The 22780-nt window shown below is 40.3% G+C and overlaps 2 protein-coding genes across 6 annotated transcripts; both read left to right on the top strand.

The window, feature by feature from the left end:
- Positions 1-1111: 1111 nt before the first annotated feature.
- Positions 1112-7565, top strand: LOC134645113 (ubiquitin-conjugating enzyme E2 D2-like). The gene is made up of 7 exons (XM_063498402.1): positions 1112-1521; positions 2639-2702; positions 3110-3141; positions 3336-3413; positions 3842-3947; positions 4255-4348; positions 6440-7565. Exons 1-7 carry the CDS (start codon positions 1498-1500, stop codon positions 6483-6485), a joined length of 444 nt encoding a protein of 147 aa, XP_063354472.1. The 5' UTR covers positions 1112-1497; the 3' UTR covers positions 6486-7565.
- A 1217-nt stretch (positions 7566-8782) lies between these two features.
- Positions 8783-22030, top strand: manba (mannosidase, beta A, lysosomal). Of its 5 annotated transcripts, XR_010096459.1 has the most exons (18): positions 8783-9083; positions 10127-10221; positions 10300-10405; positions 10494-10667; positions 10880-11003; positions 11538-11707; positions 11792-11902; positions 13389-13540; positions 13695-13812; positions 15040-15126; positions 15301-15468; positions 15784-16002; positions 16083-16247; positions 16698-16842; positions 16970-17112; positions 17433-17690; positions 18486-18694; positions 18953-19047. XR_010096459.1 is itself a non-coding variant. In XM_063496864.1 (17 exons), exons 1-17 carry the CDS (start codon positions 8883-8885, stop codon positions 22006-22008), a joined length of 2730 nt encoding a protein of 909 aa, XP_063352934.1. In that variant the 5' UTR covers positions 8783-8882; the 3' UTR covers positions 22009-22030. The 5 variants fall into 5 exon arrangements, 4 of the variants coding, with proteins under 4 accessions (XP_063352934.1, XP_063352936.1, XP_063352935.1 ...); XM_063496864.1 differs by lacking the exons at positions 18486-18694; positions 18953-19047 and adding an exon at positions 21715-22030; XM_063496866.1 differs by lacking the exon at positions 18486-18694 and having other exon boundaries at positions 18953-19348.
- The last annotated feature ends 750 nt before the right edge of the window (positions 22031-22780 follow it).

Genomic DNA, 22780 nt, shown 5'->3' with positions numbered 1-22780 from the left:
AACTATCCCAGCCTTGCCTCTTTAACTTTGGAAACCACTCAACCTGAGCTGTTTCTCGGATGTACTTATTTCTAAACTTGTCCCTTCTGGCCAGCCTCAGTGAAAATCTTAGCAACTGTGCCTCTTTTCTTTTGTTAGTGCCACCATCACCAAATCATATATTATAGCAGGCCTCATTACCATCTTGTCAACTTTCCCTTCCACTCACTTCCACCTTCTCCCTGCTCTCACTACAGAGGAGTCATTCAGCCATGCTCAACTATAGAGAGCCACACATGTGTTCGATTTCTAATTAAGCTTCATTCATATTTGTTCAAGATAAACGTTTGTTCTGCAAATATATTCATTTTATTTTAAAAATTTCCTGACAAAATAAATGGCACTGTTATTCAGTAACAGAGGTAGATACTAAATATTAACCACATACACACACACACACACACACACACACACATATATATATATATATATATATATATATATATATATATATATATAATCTTATTTATAAGCAATATATATATATATATATATATATATATATATATATTGCTTATAAATAAGATTTTAAAAATTAAGAATATGTTAAGTTAAAGATATGGACATATTTTTTTGTAGATGACTTGATTTAAAAAACCTCAGAAAGCCAGTGGATCCACCAGATCTATAAACACTGGCTGAGTAACAAAAACCTGAATAAAACACAAGGCTTAATGGCCTAAATTGATTCCGTCTTTTTCTGCTATTGAATGTTTAAATGTCTCCTTTGGAAAAAACCATTACCACACAGCCCCCTTGAGGTTCAGAAGCTTTTGTTTGGTAATCCAGCCTCGTTATAATTTAGTTACTTGGATTAATATGAATACTGCCTGATTTACATTAACGCGATTAAAATTGTATAACATGTGGTTGAAGTTGTGATCATCTGGGCAACTTTTAATCACTACTTGACAAAAATCCTAAAAAGTGTTCGCGTTTAATTGTGTCTTTCAGTAACTAAAGACTGGCATGTCACGGCTGGTCTCGCATGTATGTTGTTTTTCTTCAGCAGCAGGAACCAATGTGCCATCACAAACGCCCCGTCACTCAGCAGCCGACTGCACCGCCTTCACAACTAAGCTTCAAATACATGTAGACTGACGCTAGTTGGCCAGCGGCACCGACCGAAACCAACAGCAGAAGAGAGCTTTGTCGACCGGGTTACGCCACCTGGCACTCGCACTTATTCGGCATTGATTTTGGGGTTAGGTTTAATCCAATATAAGACGTTTAATTCACGAGGAAAGTGAGCGTTATTGAGGGAGTGTGTAATATTTGACGTTTAACACCGCGTATACGTAGTTTGGGCTTGCTAGCCGGCTAACTCTGCTAGCCAGAGAAAGAAAAAAGCCGTCGGGTTTGACCTACCGTCAGTTATTTCACCGAGAGCGAAGCATCTCTGTTTCTTCGTTTGGGATCGAAACACCGCCAACTTAGAGAGCAGAACACCAAGACAGGATGGCTCTGAAAAGGATTCACAAGGTAAGATAACGTCGTGAAGGTTGGCTAGCTGTGTAAGCTAGTCCCGCTAGCCTCCCACAATGCAGCGAGCCGCTGTTCTCGAAACAAGGCGGCGAAACATGTTCGAAGATGTGTTAACTTTACAGCTCGTTTTATTTAAAAATGTTAAGGAGAATTTGGTGTGTTTTGACTTGAGTGAATTAATGGTGGTTTTTACTACTTGCACTGGTTAGCACGGGCCAACACGGCTTAATGTTGGGCCGGTCAGCTAACGTTAGCAGTTTCACTTGTAGAGAATGTATGTTTGACGGCGGAAGGAGGCCGCATGAATTTCCCAACACTTCATACCTTTACACGAAGGCACATATGTTTGAAGGTTGCCTAACTGTAATACGAAACTTTCAACCTGATATTCTTTGTACTCACTAGTAAATTATAAGTCGTTTAGTCATGAATTAAAGCGGCAATAATTCATGTTGGAGGGTCCATGACTCATATCAGTCCCTGAAATCTGTTAGTCAGAGCTGCCTTCATGATACATTTCTTTGGTATGTCATCGTATTTGTTCTTGGTCTGTAATCGTGATTGACAGAAACTGGCAGGAACAGAATCGAGTAACACACTCGAATTGCTGACACCTGGTTTCATTGCTTCACTCTGCTGTTTACGAGAATTTTCTTCCAAGAAAATCAGACACCACTTCTTTGTAAGTTTACGGAAGGCTAGGGTGGGGCTGTGGCCTTCACCTCACTCTAAAATAGTGTATACCCTAAAAATAACATAACACGTGTCACAGTATACACGGTATATGCTCGGTTCTCAATAACTTCGCAATAACTGGCATGGAGTTGAATTTTGAGCATAGTGGCCGGGTGATGACACCCGAAGTGAGGATGGCGTGAAATATATTAACCACACACCTGTCAGGTAGCACCCCTCACCACCGCAGTCTCGGTTTCAGCATGTATATCAATGATGTTAAAAGGCGCTCACGCCTATAGACAGATTTTTTTGTTTGTTTCTTTTTTCTTTTTTTTTTCTTTTCTTTTTTTCTTTTTTTTTTTTGTTTAGATCACATCTACTCATTGTTTTGTCTTTTTGTTACTGTGGTCTAACTGGTTATTGTTTTTCCTCATAGGAGCTTAACGACCTGGCTCGTGACCCTCCAGCACAGTGCTCAGCTGGCCCAGTGGGTGATGATAGTAAGTGTCCCAAACCTGCTCTTTATTTCATTTCTTTAGTTTCGTCAAAAATAAAATGGCAAAAATCTGCAACTAAGGTGATATTATCTAATGTGTCATTTGAGATGTGCAGCCCAAAAAAAGAACAATTTTTCATTTTTGAAATGCTGTGATGTGCTAAACTTTAGCATATTTGATATAAAAACATGTCTTAAATATTATAAAACCATTTGGATGTTGATTTAAAGTGGAGAAATTGGTTGCTGCTGCGTTTAGAAAATTTACAGTGGGATATTAAAATTGACTTTAAAACAGGGAAATTGTGTTACTGGGAAGCTATGAGGTCTGTTTAGAAACCTTAGTTCCCGTCAGATCACATACCTGTGACCTTTTCTTGTTTTGTAACTTTTACTTTCTGTTCTCTGCAGTGTTTCACTGGCAAGCCACAATCATGGGGCCTGTAAGTAGATGTTTTATGACACAGTTGTTGCCCTTGTCAGGTTTATGGCAGCACGGTGCTGAAATTTGGCATTGAAGTAGTGTTCCCGAGTGCTTAAAATGTATTTGTAACAAAGGTTGAAATTTGACTTGATAATGAGTAGCTGTGTGTTTTCTGAAATATGTAAATGTCCCCTTTTTCTCTTTTTCCATCAGAGTGACAGTCCATATCAGGGAGGTGTTTTCTTCTTGACGATTCATTTTCCAACAGACTACCCCTTCAAACCCCCCAAGGTAAGTGTGGTTGGACTGGTCAAACCTTAAGCAAAGCTTCCGGTTTTGATAAATTAAATATGGAAATAATCTGTCGTGCTCTAGGCAGTTGTTAATATGAAAAAATGTCCAGTTTATAGCATAAAGTATCAACAACAAGGGTCAAATGTTATACTTTAAAATGCTGAACAGCTCTTCCTTTACACATGAGGGAGATATCTTCGAAAACACTACATTTATAGTAAATGGAGAGGGCCTGGTGATTCTTGCGCCATGAACATTGGCCAGTAGCCCACATGAAGTAATACCTGTCATTCCAGAACTTGACAGTCATGAGCGTCACACGTCAGTGCCTTGTGTCAAAGTATCTGAGTTGCATAACACGGATATGTTGTTGTCACTATGTTTTGTATAGCTTTTCACTGTGTTTTTGTTTATTTTTCTCTCAGGTTGCGTTTACGACAAGAATTTACCACCCAAATATTAACAGTAACGGCAGTATCTGTCTGGATATTCTCAGATCACAGTGGTCTCCTGCGCTTACTATTTCTAAAGGTACTGTTCTGTTCATTAATACCCAACTTGTACAATTTACTTAGGCCCATATTTTTAATCAGGTATTTATTTCCCTGCTTTTTGGATCAGCAAGACCTGTACTAATATTTAATGTCTACAGTTTGAGTTTAAAATTTAGAATATGGTAAACCATTTCTTTACCTTAAAATGCTAATATAAATAGTGTAAATAAATTGAAATGTCAAGGGAAATTAAATATTTCCTGTTTTTATTTGTTTATTTTTTTAAAGCCATCTAAAATATAATAAGTGTTAAAGAATGCTTAGCATCCTTATGTTTCTTGCAGTTCTTCTCTCCATTTGCTCACTCCTATGTGACCCAAACCCTGATGACCCGCTAGTGCCAGAGATCGCACGAATCTACAAAACAGATAGTCAGAAGTAAGTATAAATATTATGTGTGGAAAAACTAACCTCTAAACATGTGAACTGACCAATTCTGTCTCCAAAATGAAACAGCAGAGTTTTATGGTGCTCTGTTTGCAAGTGTTGCGGTTTCAAAGTTGCTGATTGCATTGATGTCAAATTCACCTTTATCTCTAGGGTATATTATAAAACCTAGTTTTATCCTGTTAGGTACAATAAACTAGCACAGGAGTGGACAGTCAAGTATGCCATGCTTTAGGGTAAGGCCAAGAGCCATCACTGCATCTTGGCTAGTGCTAAGTGATCAGATATGTTGTGATGCTCTGCTCAGTACATAACTAGAGGCTTGGATCTGTTCTAAAGAGTGTGACTACAATGAGCTGCTTGTACTAATCTTTGTCTCTACGTGCCGAATAACTTATTGACCCTGCTCTGCTCTCAGGGTGTGGGTTTGGATTTTTATGTGCACCTTGATTTCCTGCATTTGCACTCTCCTGCTGGAAATAAACAAGTTAACTGAAAATTTCTGCCTGTGGATATAATGGACACTTGAGTATTGTGGTGTACCGGTAACACAGGGCAGAGGAAAATCAAGATGTAATAGAAAAACCCTTTCAGTGTTCCATGAAATTAGTCTGGTAATAAGGAAGCGCCTCCCTAACTCCCTATATTATTTTTTATTTTATTTTTTTTCTTTGTAACCCCACAAGTTTCATTCTTTGGTATGATTTCTAGCATCAACTTGTAGAGACTTGAGGATAATCCCTCAGTTAATCATGGGTTGCCTGCATTTGTCAGTTGCATTGTTCAACAGATGTCACAGCATTGTGGAAAAATGTTCATGGTGATGCATTTAAGGACACTGCAACAGCTGGCTGTCAAAAAAGGCTGAATTCATGAGCTTGATGTCTAAAACTAAGGGAGGGCTGACAAACAAATGGGAAATGTGATATGATGGTTAGGTTAAGAGCGTTGCTAATTGGCCAGTATTTTCAAACCCGCCAAAGGCTTTTTTCTTTTTCTATCCCCTTCCCTCTCCCCACACATGAACTCTGGACAGTGTGGAGGAAAATCAGGTTGTCTAAGTTGCCCTTTGTCATGTAGCACACAACAGGAAATGGTCTGCTTCAGATGCGTTCTCGCTGCGGAAATACTCAATATGATTTAGACGGAGGTGCTTTGGGGTTGAGCGTGAAGGAGGCAGGACCCGACGCCCACTCTATTCTCACATGTGCCCAATTGGACATCACACAGACTTCTACAGGGTTGACAATTTAATGTCTGTTTTGACAACGCGCCCTTTTTCTTTTCTTTTGTTTTTTTTTGTTTTTTTTAAATTTTCCGTTCTCGCATTTGGCTTCTCCAGGTAATGTCGGAGTTCAGGCCTGCAGTGTGGTGTGAGAAAACTGCTTATACAACAGTCTGCATTGGAAGTTATATCACCAGCAGTATAACACGTCATGTTTATCAAATGATTTTACTGTACAGGATTATTCCCAAGTGAAGAACAATGTTTATTATGAGATTAAAATGAATGGATACCAGTTCCCGCTTAGATCAGTGTAAATGTGGTTTGAAAAATGATTCGGAGGATACACTATGGTGGGGGGGGGATACGAATACAAATTTTAATTCAATGCTGGAACAAGAAAAAACTTCCTAAAACGGGCAAGAAGCAAAGTAAGCTGAAACCATCCAAATGTAGTGTTATAGTCCTTTTTATAATAGGATTAATTTAATCTGGGTATAACCATGGATATTGAGAGTAGTAATGATGGCTCGTCTCATCACTCGCCAAAGTTCAAAAACAATGTTGTTTTTGCATGCACACAGCTGCTAGCTCCAGCATGAAAAGGATTGTATACCCATCCCCCTCCAAAAAAAAAAAATTTCCGTTGCTTCAGACTTGGTCTTTTAGACATCTTATTTCTGTGCTAATCTGGATGCGATCAGTTAGGGCGCTAACTTGGCATGGCCTTCAAAAAAAAAATAGCAGTGTTTTCAGGTGCATGAAGAAATCCTGCTGATATTTTGGGTATGACTTAAAGACAGGAATTTTTGTATTAAATCAGTGAAGTTAATGCTTGCCCCCCTTTTTCTTTGCAGATACACCAAAATGGCAAAAGAATGGACACAAAAATACGCAATGTGATGGGATCGTTTGGAACGCTGGTGAAAATGTGGTTGCTGGTTCAAACTTAAAATTTTGGGATTCTGTTTTACTTTTTCACTTTATTATTATTATTTTTTTTCTTTTTCTTTTTGGTTAATCAGAGCATTTTACCCCTCCTTTTCCCACCTGCGCGCTCATAAGAAGATAGTGTTTTCTCTCTAGGACATGTGCCAGTTTCTGTAAAGTTTCGACTCCTGTTTTATACAGAGTTCAAATAAAAAAATTAAAAAAAAAAAGTATATAAATCACGAAAACTATCGTGGTCTATAGACTCGGCTTGAGCATGCACCGGTAAGAGTTTTCAACCCAAAATTGGTGATGATAGTCATTTACTCTGCACACACTTGGTAGAATCTGATGCAGCTGGTCTCCTCATGCTGAGCAGCATCAACCCTACGCTGATCCACTTGTAGACAGACTGGATTCTCTGGGGTTGATACTTCGTCATAGGCCGGGCTTCTTTGAGCATTTGGGGCAAAGTCTGTGTTTTGCCATTGTTGTAAATTTTAAATTCTCAAATTGGCACTATTCTGCTGCACTTAAGGAAAAAACAAATACAAATCTGTGACAATGAAGAAACTGTTTTGTGGACCCTGTCTGCCTCCAGGACCGGTGCGATGTCAGTTTGTTCTTCTGATGCATAGTAAATGAAGTTTATTATCTGAGGAAAGAAGTGTATCTTATTCCACTATCAAAGTGTGTACAGAGAAGCACAGCAGTATATATCAATGTTAAAGAAACAAATGTAAGAACTTCAATGTTGTATTTTATGCATGTTAATAAAGGTAGGCTATATTATCTGATATGTTTCTGCAAATTAAGTGGATTGTAAGGTTGAACAGTTGGAAAAAATTTGGTTCCCCTCAAAGGCTTTCTATTTCTTTTTGTTATTTAGAAGCCAGTAGTTGAGCTCTTAGTTTTACACCCACTCGAACACTGTCTTCTTGTAGCCCTAAAAATATGATGCAAAGCTGATGGTTGATAATCAACTTGTCGCTCTGTTTCTTTTTAGTTTCCCTTCAATAAAGTTACTTAAACCATAAAACAACCAGTGTGATGTTTTGTTTTGTTTTTTTTGTTTTTGTTTTTTTGTAGTTTTCATTTGAGGCATTTAAAAATCCCCTGAACACTGCTGGACTTTGGAGACTATGCTGAAGTCTTGTCTTTAGTAAAACCATCTGTACCATGTTTTAAGTACCGTACTGGGTGAACGTAACTGAGACACCTCTTGCTTTTGTTTTTTAACTGATGCAACAATTGTAACATAACCAAATTTGGTATATAAGGTAAAAGCTGAGTTCGTACAATTCAAATGAGGTTGAAACTCAGTATTTGTATCGGTTTTATTTTTCACCAAACTCATTTCACCCTCTGGCAAGTGTGTGGGTTTTGTTTTGTGTTTTTTCTTGTTTGTTTGTTTGTTTTTTGTGTGTGTGTGTTTGTCATTTCTTTAACTAGGCTTCAGGAATACCTCATGAGGGACATTAAAGCTCTATGCATGTTTGCTGGTTTTTGTTCCTTCTCTCAGGATAATCCCACATTGCTTCAATAATGAGGTCTGCGTTCTGGGAGGGCAATCCATTACTGATGGTGTTAAAATGGCTTGTTGACTACTCTTCCAGTGAGACCATTTCTGATGACCCATTAATGAACAATAGATCAACAGAAGGGTCAGAATTTAAAAGATCCCTGACTCGGGTGCCTTTTTTTAAACACTGACATACGAATCGTATGTCAGTGTTAAGTGTTTTAACAAAAAATATAGCTTTACAATGACTGAGCTAAGAATGAGTGAAAAGGCAGCAAATGTCCAAAGAAAAACTTCAAAGGACCTTCAGAAAGTCTGGCTCTGGAAACGATGTAAAGAAACAAAGGGTGACTCAAGCTTTTTCACAATACTGTATATTGTTATGCTTAGAAATATTGTCTCCTAAGAGACCTACTAAATATAAAGGTTTTCTCTGACTTCCATTTTGCTTGAGTTGTTTTCCATAGTTTTCCATAATTGCTTACCATGTCGGTAAATGTTGTATACACACCCTTGTGTTTAAAAATGCAAAACACTCCCTTATTTGGTCCCTCTAAAATAAGTACATCTGTTTGTTCATTAGGAAATTATGCTTTTAAAAAAAATCAAATTCATGTTTAAAATATATATTTTATATTAAAGCTGTAGCAGGATTTTGTTGAAAGTTGAGTTAAAAAAAAGCTTCTCTTTTTCGCGCCTTAACTTCCTGCCTGCAAACAGCTGACTACCACGAGCGGGTCACGTGACAAACACGGAAGCCCAGTATCGGTAAACGAAGCTAAAACGAAAAGAGTACACAATTATGGAGGCTTGAGTGAACTCTCCGTGCCTACAACGAGATCTAAACTATGCTACTGCATGTGCGCCTCTCTGGCTGGGCCTGCTGGTGTTTGTTTTCCGGTGTTTTCTCGGTATTTTCTCTGCAGCAGCGTCTCACTGTGAGCCTGAACGGCAAATGGAGGCTGTCAAACTCCAACGGTTCATTGTTACTGCCTGCACAGGTCCCAGGCTGTGTCCACTCAGCTCTGCAGCAGCAGGGATACATCACGGTAAGACGACTCACTTCATGGTGTTAATTTGTAGTCTTTAATCTTTCATTTATGTGCATTTAAGTAATGCATTTTTAACTGATCCCTATAAATCTTATTCTATGTAGTCATTTATCAAATGTTTAGATTGTATGTAAAATATATTAGATCAGACAGCCTGCGTGGGTGCAAAGAGTGAAAGACATTTACAGGTGAGACTAAAGGTTAATCCCAGTTCCAAGAAGGAAACAAATGTCAAAACTCTGAGAATATGTCTGCTGTTTGAAGGATTTACTGCAAGGAGCAGCAGGTTTGTGATAGATGACAAATGGTATTGAGCAATAGTTCTTTCTGAAGGTCTTTTTCACTCATTTTCCGGTGAGTCCTTGAACCTGACCATTTTAAGAAGAATGCTTTTGTTCGTTTGTTCATTTATTAAAGCTCTTAACACTGATCTATGCATAAAGCAATTCAAGTATAAAGCAATTCAAGTATAAAACAGGGACCTAACTGCAGGGAAAAAACAATGTTCTTTCTACACATAAAAACCTAGAATATAACCCATTCTTATATCAAGAAGGTGATTCCCAAAGAGCTAATAGCTGACAACATGGCATATCAGCATGATGTGCAAGGTGTCTTTAAAAAAAATTGAGGAAAGTGGAAAAGTGAAGGACAAATACAGAAGTGACAGGCCCACTAAACTACTTACAGTGGGTGAACAGTATCTGAAAGGTCTGAAGAAATTCAGCTGGCCCTTCAGCTGATCCAGCTTCTGTTCATTGAAGCCTGCTCAGAAGGTCTCTGTGGACAGGTTGCTGTCAAGAACCCATTCATAAGGAAGGGAAGCCAAGAGAAAAGGTTGGAGTATGCCGAGTTACACAAGAGCTGGACTGGAAAAACATACAGTGGAACACCCCTTAAACAGCCGCACCCCTTAAACACATTATGCACTGACATAAAATGTACTGCATGTGCTGGTAAAACATTTGACAGCCAAAAACTAAGAGAGGACTAGCATTTGTCATTCCTGGTAGATAAACCTTGTCGTTTTTGTCTTTCAGGACCCGTATTTCAGGTTTAACGATGTCTCTTATCGATGGATTGCGCTCGACAACTGGACATACACAACCACATTTACATTGTCTGCTGAGCTGAGGTCACTATACCAGTATAGGTCATGATTTAGAGACTCCTTGTGCTCTCTGTCTAACTAATCTGTGTAATCTCTTGATAGTGTCAAGCAGAAGGTGCTTCTTGTGTTTGATGGCGTGGACACCGTTGGGTCGATTTCACTCAATGGGATTGCTGTTGGAAAGACCTACAACATGTTTTGTCGATATGTATGTTTAACTTGAAACAAGCACACAGTACCTCCCCACATGTTCTTGCACATGTATCACCCGTGTGCTGTGCTTCTTTGGTGTGTAGGACTTTTCTGTGAAAGACCTGCTGAAAGACGGCGAAAATGTTCTGCAAGTTGGTTTGCTGTCACCGATTCTCTACGCGTCTGAGCAGAGGAAAGCTCATACGTCTTACGTAGTTCCTCCTGAATGTCCTCCAGATGTCCAGAAAGGGGAATGCCATGTCAATTTTATCAGAAAAGTAAGTCCCTCCCTTCTAGAAAATAAACTGGTAAAAACAGAGAATGAATACCTTCAAACATAACAGCAAACCCTTTATAATTAAAGCTTAAAGCCTGCCCTTCCGTGGCATTGTGAAAGGTTGACTTTAAAATCCACTGCGGTGGATGACATATGTATGGACCTGTAACTGTGCCTGAACAAAAATAAACCTCAGTATCTGTGTTGGTCCAGGAGCAGAGCTCTTTCAGTTGGGACTGGGGACCTTCGTTCCCCACGATGGGACTGTGGAAAGGCGTTCGACTCGAGGCTTTTGATATTCTGCAGCTCATCCAGGTTTCCTCTGTCCCTCTCTACAGTACGTCCCATCTAATCTTGATCACCAACCTTTTCTTGGGGAAAAATGGATAGTCAAACAGGGGCACTTTCAGATATAAGGAGAATTTTATAAAGCCTTAGTGTCCCTCCTCTGATAGAGAGTGGTGCATTATTTATCGGTTGCATAAGAGCAGTTGTGTAAGACGCAGCCACTCAACACATAAAGGAATTTTATTTATTTATTTGTTGCGAGCTGCACTGAATTTAGATTTTTGGAGTTCAGTGTGTTCTGTTGTGACTTCCTCAGGAAGGATCTTGGGCTATTAGGGCTATTTTCCAGAAAGTTCTGAGAATCTTCCCGATAGTTTTAAGAATTAACTCACCAGATATTGCTGAACCTTTTAACTGCTTCCTGCACGCAGATGGGAAAAAAACCACAAGGCATTCTTAAAATGCTTTTCATGGCTGCGTCATCCATGCTGTCCGTCTTATAGCGTGAAAGCATATCACAAAAGCTTTCTCTCTTACTTATTCCAGTATTTCCTGTCTTTTTATGAATAATCTATCTGTCCAGATGATGCCTTCTCCCAGTGGAGGGTGCAGGTTGAGCTTCTTATAGATGCAGTTCAGACAGCACGTGGCCAGCTCACACTCTCCATACCTGAACTGGATTCAGAGCAAACCTTCCAGACACACTTTAACCCTGGAAAGACCAAGAGCAACTTCACCATACTCATCAACACGGTGCTTGAAATGACTCAGTCCCATTGTTGTGTGTAATATCAATTACCTGTCCACGCTCATGCTTTGTTTTTTTTCTTCATTCAGGCCAGTCAGGTGAAACTATGGTGGCCAAATGGACATGGAGAACAACCGTTTTACCGTCTCACTATCAGAGGATTTCAGGATGAGTTTTTAATTTTCAGCACAGAGTCTAAGGTGAGAGTGCGTTGCCTGTCAGCACTTGCAGTCTCCTCATTTTTTATTTATGGATTTTAATCACAGTGCAATTTATCGTAGCCGCCAAGTCTGAAAACTGAAGACAATGCAGATAACTTAAACCTGTAATGTTTTTAAAGGCCAGCATCGAGTGGGATCTTACGGTTACAAGACAAAGTTTGGTTCTGTAGAAATGACCCTACTTCTCACATGATTTATGACTTTATTGAAGAATAAAGTCATAAATATTTATGGATTTAATCACAGTGCAATTAATTGGGTCACCAGTTTTATCTATCTCTTCTCAATCTCTATTGTTCTGTGTCTACTGAGTGAACAATGTCCCTGAGTTTCACAGTAGCTCGCGTGTGATGTCCAGTTTAACAACAAAAGTGCAGAATTTAATGCAGACTTCACGAACAAATAGCTGATGTCACAGTGGATACATCTTTTATATACAGTCTATGGTTTCAATATAAAAATTGCATAACTGCAAAGTTTGAGTTTATATTGGATTTTCTCTAAACCACACAGAATCAAAAGTATACTGCATCAGATATACACGTACACTCTCAATAACATTTGGTTAAATGTCCCTTAGCAAGTTGTGCCTCGACTAGAAGCTTTTATTTTCCATAAACAAGCTTCTGCCATAATTCTGGCTGGTTATTTGACCATTCTTCTTGGCAGAATTGGTAGAGTTAGTTTAAAATGATCGGTTTCCTGGCACAGACCCGGCTTTTAAGCATAGTCCTCAAATTTTGGGGACTATGCTACCGCTTTTTAGACTGCTTTATCCATTTGAAAACCAGTTTTGATACCTGTTTGAGATCATTGTCCTGTTGAAAGACCCCAACCGTGTCTAAATTTTAACCCTCTAACTTATGAAGTTGAAGATTTTGGAGATAATCCTCAGTTATTCCATCCACTTTGTGTAATGTACCAGTATCGCCTAACAGCTGGTGCACTGGTCTTAGGTTTTAAAGCCTCACCTTTACACCTCCAAACATATCTCTTCTCATTGTCGTCAAACGGCTCGATCTATGTCTCAAAACGAATAGTTTGAAAAGGAGACTGTGTCTTATTGACTAAATAAAAAGCTACTACCAAAAATACAGCTTACCTAAAAGCTCTAAAATACTCTGTATTGAATTGAAACACCTGTTTCCTTCTTATCTCATTCTCTCAGTCTCCCTGATGATCTCTTCCTTTTCCTCCGTTGCACCACAGTCTCACTCATGAATGTTTGTTGAAATAATAATGAAGTAGAGTTTAGAGTGTTTTTCTCAGGAAAAGCACTTTTTGGATGTGTCCACGTAGAAAAGGAATAAAAATTATTTGTCTTTGTTGAAAAATAAAATACTTTTCACCCTTTTTCATTTTCATGCCACTTGCCCCACATTGAATGGGACAGTGGAAGTTTTCACTGATTTTTAAAGTAGCTGTTGTAGTAAATTGAAAGTGCTCATGAGAGTATCTCCCGCAGGTGTATTTTCGCACCGTGGAGCTCATCCAGGAGCCAGTTGTTGGATCCCCGGGCTTGAGCTTTTATTTCCGTATCAACGGGAAACCAATTTTCCTCAAAGGCTCCAACTGGATCCCAGTCCACTCCTTCCAGGACCAGGTCACCCCTGATGTGTGAGTGGACGTTGATTCTTTTGAGTTCAATCAAGTGATCGCTGCTTAGTTTAACCTATATTCCTCTTTTGCCTCTTGTGTGTAGGTACGTGTCGGGTCTTTTTAGTATTTTATTTTCATTAATGCCAGATCTTTCTGTCTGTCTGTCTTGCAGCTTAAAGAACTTGTTGCAATCAGCAGTAGATGCTAACATGAATGCCCTCAGGGTCTGGGGAGGAGGAGTGTATGAACAGGATCTCTTTTATGAAATTTGTGATGAATTGGGGATCATGGTAAGTGACGCTGCCCTCTAGTGTTTAAAAACAAAATTTTAAATACTTGTTTCATTGTGTCCTTTGAGACATTTGTAGCGATAACCACAGGTGCAAGAGACACCATAAACCAAGTGATATTTACTGGCATTGTCTATTAACTGAAGACGATACAGTTCTTTGGATAGAAAGCTTATTGTAGTCTTGATATATAATAGAGTATCCTTTATGGGTCTTTGAAATACTGATGTGGTACATGATTTTTCTGCAAGGTTTTTTGTATGTAATAGTCTTTATAAGTTTATAAGGTTTTGCAGATCAGGACATAATAAAAATAATCTGGTCCTTAGCAGGTTTTAAAATCGGTAAATACAACCTGAAATAAACAACTCGTGACATATTAGACAAAGTCATCATTCAACAAAAATTAAGCCAAATTGCAGAAACTGTGAACAACTGTTTACAGCCTCACTGCTCCCACAGGATTCAACAGGATAAGTAAGATATTCAAATGCATTTGATTAGCTGATTATGAGCACCTCGATAAAAGTAGTTTGCTGGTCGGGAGCATTAAGATGTGTGTTAACATGATACCAAAAACTGAAGCTATGGCAGTCCAAGAGCTGAGACGTAGCTCTTTCTCTGACTGCACAGTGGTGGAGCGGTGATGAATTGGGTTTGTTTGGCAGCCACAGGAACTGGACACCCTGAGTCAACCATGAACTTCTCTGTATACCAATTTATCCTTTGTTTGATGTGAAGCCATCTGTCTGACACCTAACGTTTGGGGCAATGGGATGATGATCAGAATGGCTGAAAAAGAAAAGTATGCAGACGTTGTGATGACCCAGTCAAAGTCCAGACCTCAGGCTGATTGAAATGCTGTGGCAGGGTGTTAAAAGAGCTGTGCATAAAAACAAATGCCCCCAAAAGCTCAATGAACTGAACCAATGAGAGATCAATAAAGTCAGTTAAAGGTGGTTCTATAAACTACTGATTGAGTAGATGTTGTAGTCATTTTAAGACCTGATAAGGACTAAAACATTTTTTTGTTTACCTGAAATGTAAACCTTTATTGACAGACTGTGCACTGCTTTGTGTAATATGACATCCAGCTTTATGCCAGTTGTTATGCTCTTGCACATGTATGTAACAGTCGGTGGTATTTTTACATGACTTTGGTTGTGTAACACCACTGAACATATTGTAAACAGATGGTTTGCTCACTGTGTTTAAACACGTCTTTAGGTTTGGCAGGACTTCATGTTCGCTTGTGCAATGTATCCCACTGAGACCGACTTTATACAGACAGTAAGAGAAGAGGTCGTCCAGCAGGTCAGTTGATATACGGATGTGATTTTTTTATTTCCTGAAGGTGTAAAATACTGGATAAACAAACCAAACACACAGTTTTTCTCCACAGGCTCTGAGAGGAGATTTAAAATTCTAAAGAAGCTTGAAGTGATTTTTCTCTTTATTTCTTTCTCTTATTTTATTTTTACTGCTCAGGTTCAGCGCCTGAAGTCCCACCCCTCTATAATAATTTGGAGCGGTAACAATGAAAACGAAGCTGCTCTGGCAACAGATTGGTTCGACATCCCAGCTTCTCAAAGGCCGAAATACATCAGAGACTATGTGATGCTTTATGTAGATAACATAAAGAAGGTTGTGCAAGAGGTAGAGTCTGGTTATGTCACACTTAATGTAAGGAGCTGTGTTTTAAATGACTGATTTATCTGTATTGTAATTTACGGTACTGCCAAAGTGTTTTTCCCTTCCAGATTTATTAGTTTTTTACATATTTGCCACACTTGCATGTTTCAACAAAGATAATCGAGTAAATACAAAAAGCAGGTTTGTTTTTTTTTGTTTTTGTTTTTTTTTGTAATTGATGATTTAATTATCAGGAACTGGAGCAATACTCTTTCCCAGCACTGTATTTTCAGTATTACTCCTGCAAATCGGTAGAAATAAAAGTCCCATCTCCTTTAGGAGGACCCGAGTCGCCTGTTTCTCGTCTCCAGTCCAACGAACGGGGCTGAATCGGAGCAGGAGGGATGGGTGGCGGAGAATCCCTACGATCCTCACTACGGAGACGTTCACTTCTACAGCTACATCCTCGACTGCTGGGACTGGAGGACCTTCCCACGGACGCGTTTTGCCTCTGAATATGGTTTCCAGTCCTGGCCGTCATTTTCCACTTTGCAGCCGGTAACTAAATATTATAAAGAAAGAAGCAAACATGGATTAAAGTTGCTGAATGTTTGTGTTTTCCTTTTATGATGCTGCAGGTTTCCATTAAAGAAGACTGGAGCTACGGCAGTAATTTCACTTCCCATCGTCAACACCATGAAGATGGAAACCAGCAGATGATCCTGCAGGCTGCTCTACACTTCCACCTGCCAAACGCCACTGATCCCCTGAAAAGATTTACAGATACTCTCTACATCACTCAGGTGAGGTGCAAACCGTCCATGTGTGTGATACTTTTAAGGTGGTATTTAGACTGTAAGTGAAAGAAAACCAACCTGAGGGGAGGAGAAGCTGTCGTGGAGATTTGCTTGAGGGACCTCTTGGACCTCAATGTTCCATTTGGGTGGTGCAGGTGGATGTAACTGAATGCAGAACTGATTTTCAGCAGCATCTGATAGATCTGATACAAAAACCGTCGGTCATCTAGGCACCTCAGGCTGGGGGCATCTTGTTGTGTGCACTAGAACATATGTTGCTTATTTAATGAGCTCCTCCACATGCAGTCCAACAAAACAGCCGAAGCTAATTTGTCTGTATCCCAAGTTACAAACGCAAGAGTCGCTGACAAAAAAAGCATAAAATAATGTTCTTTTTTAAGCCGCTCAGCTCTGTTAATGTTGTCACACATTTTGCTGACTGTACTGTATGTCCAGGTCATGCAGGCCCAGTGTGTGAAGACTCAGACGGAGTTTTATCGGAGGAGTCGGAGTGAAATTATAGAGGGCGAAGGTCACACCATGGGTGCGCTGTACTGGCAGCTCAATGATATTTGGCAGGCGCCTTCCTGGTCGTCGATTGGTGAGTGGCAAGACAAATTGTTTGTGTAGACACTTTGTGTTCTTAGCTTTGGTAGTTTGACCATTTTAATGTGGAGGTTGTTTTCTAAAATACTTACATAGTCATCTTTGTGTATCTGTTTGCACAGAGTTTGGTGGAAAGTGGAAAATGCTGCATTATTTTGCACAGAGCTTCTTTGCAGCCGTCCTTCCTGTTGCTTTTGAGGAAGATGACACACTGTTCATCTACGCCATTTCAGACCTGAGCCGTGACCTGAAGCTGAGGGCTGTGGTAGGCTTTAGGAGCCAGAATAATTTATTATTTATTTTTAGTCCCATTTTTGTCTGTTTTCAGTGGTGAACATCTTTAAAAATCAAAGTTTTAGCTACTGTTATGTGATGTGATGCTTCATGGTAAAATGAGGGTGGTAATATGTTTGTTATGTAAAATATGACAGAATATGAAATCATAAATAAATTACATTCCTCTCAGTTTCTATTGATAAAAACAGGAATATTTTCTCAAGTCTAAATGCTTGTAGGGGTGTGCAGATCAGTTGAACTGTAAATTTAAACCGGCGCTGTTAATGTTGTCGTACTTTTGTGCATCAGGTGAATGTGTTCTCCTGGACTGAGCTGGATCCAGTCTGCACGCTAAACTCAAGCATGCTGCTCGTGCCCGGAGGTAGTGCTGTGGCTGTCTTCAAACAGCCCGTCGCCACCCTGCTGGCAGGATGCGGAAACTGTACCCGTCTTACCTGCCTGCTCACCTTCCAACTGGAGGACGACAGCAGCCAGCAGGGTCCCACTAACCACCACTTTCTCTGCTCGCCCAAAGATGCTCAAGGACTCCGCAGACCCAACATTACGGTAAGCATTGATTTTTACTCAGAAAGCTCAGCTTCACAGGCACAACAGCTTTAGGACGCTAAATCTGAATGGAGAAAAAAATATATATATGTGTGTGTGTATATGTTTTTCAGATTATTTACAAAGAAAAAAAAAAAGTAAATACAATTCCCCGTTCACCACTGGAACCACCATTTACCTTCACATCTTCTCAAGCTCTTGGTATTTCTCGTGTCCTTCCCCCAGGATCTTAGCTCGGTCGTTCTCCACCACGCTTGGGGGCGTCTTGCCCGGTGTGATAGATCCCAGCCTCTATGGATCTTGTGCTCAGAGCTTGTTCCTGTGCTGCCATGATTAGTGCCTCTGTGCTGTCTTTCAGTCCAGCCACCTCCGCTATCTGCATACCGTGCCAGGGGCCTGTACTTCCATGATGGTTCCTCGCCATTCACTGAGCAGTTGGGGCCATCTTCGTTGCGTACAGCCCCCGGGTGAAACCTTCCATGCAGGAGCTTTCTTGTCTTGTGGCTACTTTTCTCCAGTCCGAATGTCGTTACTGTATATTCTGGCATACAGCTTGATGTCATCCATGTACAGGCAATCCCCTCTCACTGGGGATTCCCTCTCGAGGCAGGTTTGGTAGATCCCGTACTTGATGGTGACTTGTAGTTGGTTTGAGTTTGTGATGATCTTGTATAGTTCTAGGATCCAATCTATAGTTCTAGTTCTCAATCAATCAAGTTATTGGTCTGTAGTTGAGCTTAGCCTCACAAAAGCCTAGAGATGGTCTAGAGACCTTCTGGCACTCCTATCTTTCAGGTCAGTTCCTCTCACGATCCTTCTCCTATCACACTTGGGGCTTGGTACCTAATCTCGGGTGGGGGTAATGATATCTCCCCCCTGTCCTGGCGTCCTGACTCCTCCTTGCCGTAGCATTTATGTTGTACCTCGTCAATCTCTAGCTGTAAGGGCCCTTACTGGATACAGACACCCCAGGCGGGAATCGAACATGCGATCCTCTGCTCCAGGTGTGTAGTCTAACCACTACGCTATCCAGCTATATACATATAGATATATATAGATTTAGATATATACACACACACACACACACACACACACACACACACACACACACACACACACACACACACACACACACACACACACACACACACACACACACACACACACACACACACACACACACACACGTTTTTTTTTTCATTTTATTATTTCAGTTAAGTTATTCCATAAGTCCCTAAAGACTGATGCGTCCTTCCACACAGGCGAAGGTGGAAAAAAATAAGACATGCTTCTCAGTGACCCTCCACTCTGACTCCGTGGCTCCTTTTGTCTGGCTCGACGTGGGAAACATCCCTGGACGTTTCAGCTCCAACGGCTTCCTGATGGTTTCCAGAAACAGGACAGTTGACTTTAACGCGTGGCGTCCTACCAGCGTCGCAGAACTTACTGCGTCCCTTACAATCACATCTTTAAGAGACATTTACTGACCTGAGACCAGCCACCTTTCCTGTTGAACTTTAGAAAACTGGAACGGTAAAACAAAAATCGAGTGAACAGATGCAGGCACTGCTCACAGGACATTCAATTCAACACAGAAGAGTATATATATTTTCTTGCTTTTAATATTGTAAAAAAAATAAAGGTTATAAACTCATAAAATATGAAAGCCATTTATTTTTGTGCACAGTACATACTGTTGTAAGTTCTATTAAAAGATAAACTTTTAACTGTCTCATCCATCCTCTTCAGGGGGGCTGGAGCCCATCCCAGCTGTCTTAGGGCAAAAGGCAAGGTACACCCCGGACAGGTCACCAGTCTGTCACAGGGCAACATATAGACACAAACAACCATATGCACTCACACCTATGAATTTCCAGTTTAGAGTTTCCAGCTAACCTATCCCCACTAACTGCATGTCTTTGGGAGAGAACCCACAAACACGGGGAGAACATGCAAACTCCACACAGGAAGACCACGGCCCGATGGTGGAATTGAACTCAGGACCTTCTTGCTATGAGGCAACAGTACTAACCACTGTTCCACCCATGATTCTGTCTCATGCTACACTGGTTAAATCACAGGTGTCGAACTCCTCGAGGGCCGGTGAGATTATACATTTTTGCATTTAAGATGTTTTATTTTAAAAAATGTAACTTCAATATGGCATGTACACGATCAAAGGAATCATTTAGGATTTTTCCTGGACAGATGTTGCATGGACTTAAAAATGGAAAGCGATGTTTTTAAAGTTTTAATGTTGTTTTTCCCTTCAATAGTTATCATTGCTCACTAATAAGACCAAAGTATTTCTTATCCAGTTACTTGATTACTGAAATAATCAATAGCTGCAGCCCTACAAGGTGTAACTAATAAAGTGGCCAGTGAGTGTATCCTCTTAACTTGACCCGCATGTGATGTGAATTCCAACTACAGAAAAATCATGAGTTACACTCTCTGAATGGGCACTGCACTAGTTGGGCAACTCAGTGATGGAGCAGCTTCTCTATCGCTGATGTGACGTATTGATCTTTGGATGGGGTCTCTGCTGCCGGTCTGCTCACAGATGCAGTTTCAGAGTGCCCCGCTCAGAATAACAATTTGCCTCATTTCCACTATCTACATATAAGGGAACAAAATGAAGAGAAAGGAGTAGTTCAGTACAAAATAAGACTGGGTGATTTATTAATCTCATCAAGACCATTAATACAAAGCAGTTAAAAGGCCACATACCATCAAATAAACCAAATGCTGGATCAAGCTGTTACACTGCCACCAAAAAGGTTCTGTTGAGGGTTTAAAAAGGAAAAAAAATCTTCTGAAATGAACCCCAACAATCCTGATATGGGAAACTTGGGACAAAAACATGGGCAAAAACAGTCAAGTGCAGTCACTTCTACTCTTTATAGAAATCCTCCTATGCACGCCTTTCATCCCTAGATGGATCAAAAACTGAATTATCCACTGCCGTCGAGCACGAGGAATAGAGGGGCTCTGTACTTTCAGCGCAAAAGCAAAGAGATAAAAGGGCACGAGTGAGTTTGGTTTTTTTAAGCAATTCTGCTCACGGCGGTCGAACATGTCAGACCCAGCACGGGGGATAAAAGCGAGGCGGTAGACGTGTGTTTGTTCTGCCCTGATCCACGTAGAAAGCAGGTTTAACAGTTGCATAGGACCACTGTGTTTACAAACATGACCTATAGCAACTGTGGCTCTTCAACAGTACAGCCTAAAGTGCACAAAGTGTGTTTCTCAGGAGAAAAAACAAGAAAAAGAGGAAAAAAAATAAATTCTAATTATTCACTATGCTCCAATACTTGCAGTTGAATTTATGTCTGCATGTATTCAACTGGAACTTTAAAACAATTCCAACCTCTGTTTAATGAATGTAACCATTAAAAAGTCTTGGAGGGGGAAAAAAAAAAAAAAGGCAATTAGTAGGATGTACAAAGTGAAGGTCGCGTTAAGTGCTTGGCATACTGAACTGTAATTTCATTGCTTTGAAATATCTAAGGGGCGGGGAAGAAATAATGGCTTTCCTTAGTTAATAAACTGGAGATTGTCTGTGAGTAAGTTAGTGACGTTGACCTGCGTCTTTGTTTTTTCTTTTTTTTATCCGACTGTGGCAGCAGTGGATTATTAGGCAATATTTGACTGAACAGATGTGGATGAGCGTACAATACAACAGAAAAAAAAACTTGTCACTTTATACAAATTATTTAGTTAGTGTATACATGTTATATATACACACAGTATCCACAAACATGTACAATTTCATAGTGTATAGCTTTGTTCTAAACATTACATAGGCAACTTTATTTTTATTTTTTTAGCATTTTAGACACCGTTTACTTATTTCCGTGAAGTAGAAAACAAAATAAAAGGCACATTTTGAGCATGATGCGAGGATTATTTCAGTCTTTCAAAGGGAAACAAAATGTTTCAAGCAAATTAAAGAAAAAAAAAGAGAAAGAAGAAGAAGCTGGGTTAAAAAGTTCCTTTTTCATGGATTGGTGGTTGTTTTTAGGTCTTTGGAGCAGCCACCGGCGGCTCGTGGGCAGACCCAGCTTTGGTGGGAGGATGCGTGCTTCCAGTGCTAAGTTTTAATACCAAAGAAGAAGAGTTGGCCATGAGGGTGGCTTCTGGAGAGGAGCACAGTGTCAGACAGCAGCGCACATCCTTAAGGGGTTCGGTTAAGACATCGGCTTTTGAAGAGCAGGAGGACATGTCGGAGTCCTCGACTTCGACCTGGAGGTGCTGTTTGATATCGTGGCAGACTTCCCTCCGTCGTGCAGCGCAGACGGATGTTTTATTTATTTAGTAAGTCCAATCAAAACCTGCTGACTTTGACCAAAACTGATGTGCAAATGGAGTGTTCTCAGCTCTCGTTTTCAAGACTGCGCTGAGAGAACTGGAGCCTGGGGTCAGAGGTCAACGCTGTTGGATTTATTTTTAAAGGCAACGTTTTGTGGCTGTGGAGAGGCCCGTCTTCAAAAAGAAAAAAAAAGTTTGACTCATGTTCTTACAGTCACAGTGTTCAGCTGAGATACAAGGTGTGAGGGGGGAAGGGGATTCAGTGTCACCTCCTTGATGTTTCTGCTAATGTCACATTTATTTAAAAAAAAAAAAAAAAAAAATCCCTTATCCCCCTGCATAAAAATAAGACTTTGGCAACTGTTTGCTTTCAGTTAGGAAAAACAAATCAATGAAAACATCTGCTGCTTACAGCCACTGTGAGTGAGCTACATCTGTGAGCTGCAAGACTCCAAATCACGTCAATGCCCAAAAGAAACAAAAGCACGATAGTTGAAGCTACAAAATCCAAGGTCCCCACATTCTCCCCTCCTCTCCGCCATCCCGACTGGTGACGGAGGTGTGGGGCTGTGGGGTAAGCGAAGTGTGTGAGACATGAGAACTTTTATCATCAGGAGCAGGAGGTAACGCTCCAAGCCGACAAACACTCCTTGGTGTTTAATAGCTGGCACACCGGTGTGGGTTTCTCATTGGCACGGCGGGTTTTAACGATGGAGGTGGAGCTACCGATCCCCCTGAGAGGCACAGCGGGGGTTGGTGGAGTTCGTATGTTGAGCAGT

Source organism: Pelmatolapia mariae, linkage group LG16_19 (assembly GCF_036321145.2).
Source record: "Pelmatolapia mariae isolate MD_Pm_ZW linkage group LG16_19, Pm_UMD_F_2, whole genome shotgun sequence".
Taxonomy (NCBI): Eukaryota; Metazoa; Chordata; class Actinopteri; order Cichliformes; family Cichlidae; genus Pelmatolapia; species Pelmatolapia mariae.
The sequence above is the reverse complement of the archived record's forward strand: the minus strand, read 5'-3'. Positions and strand labels throughout refer to the sequence as shown.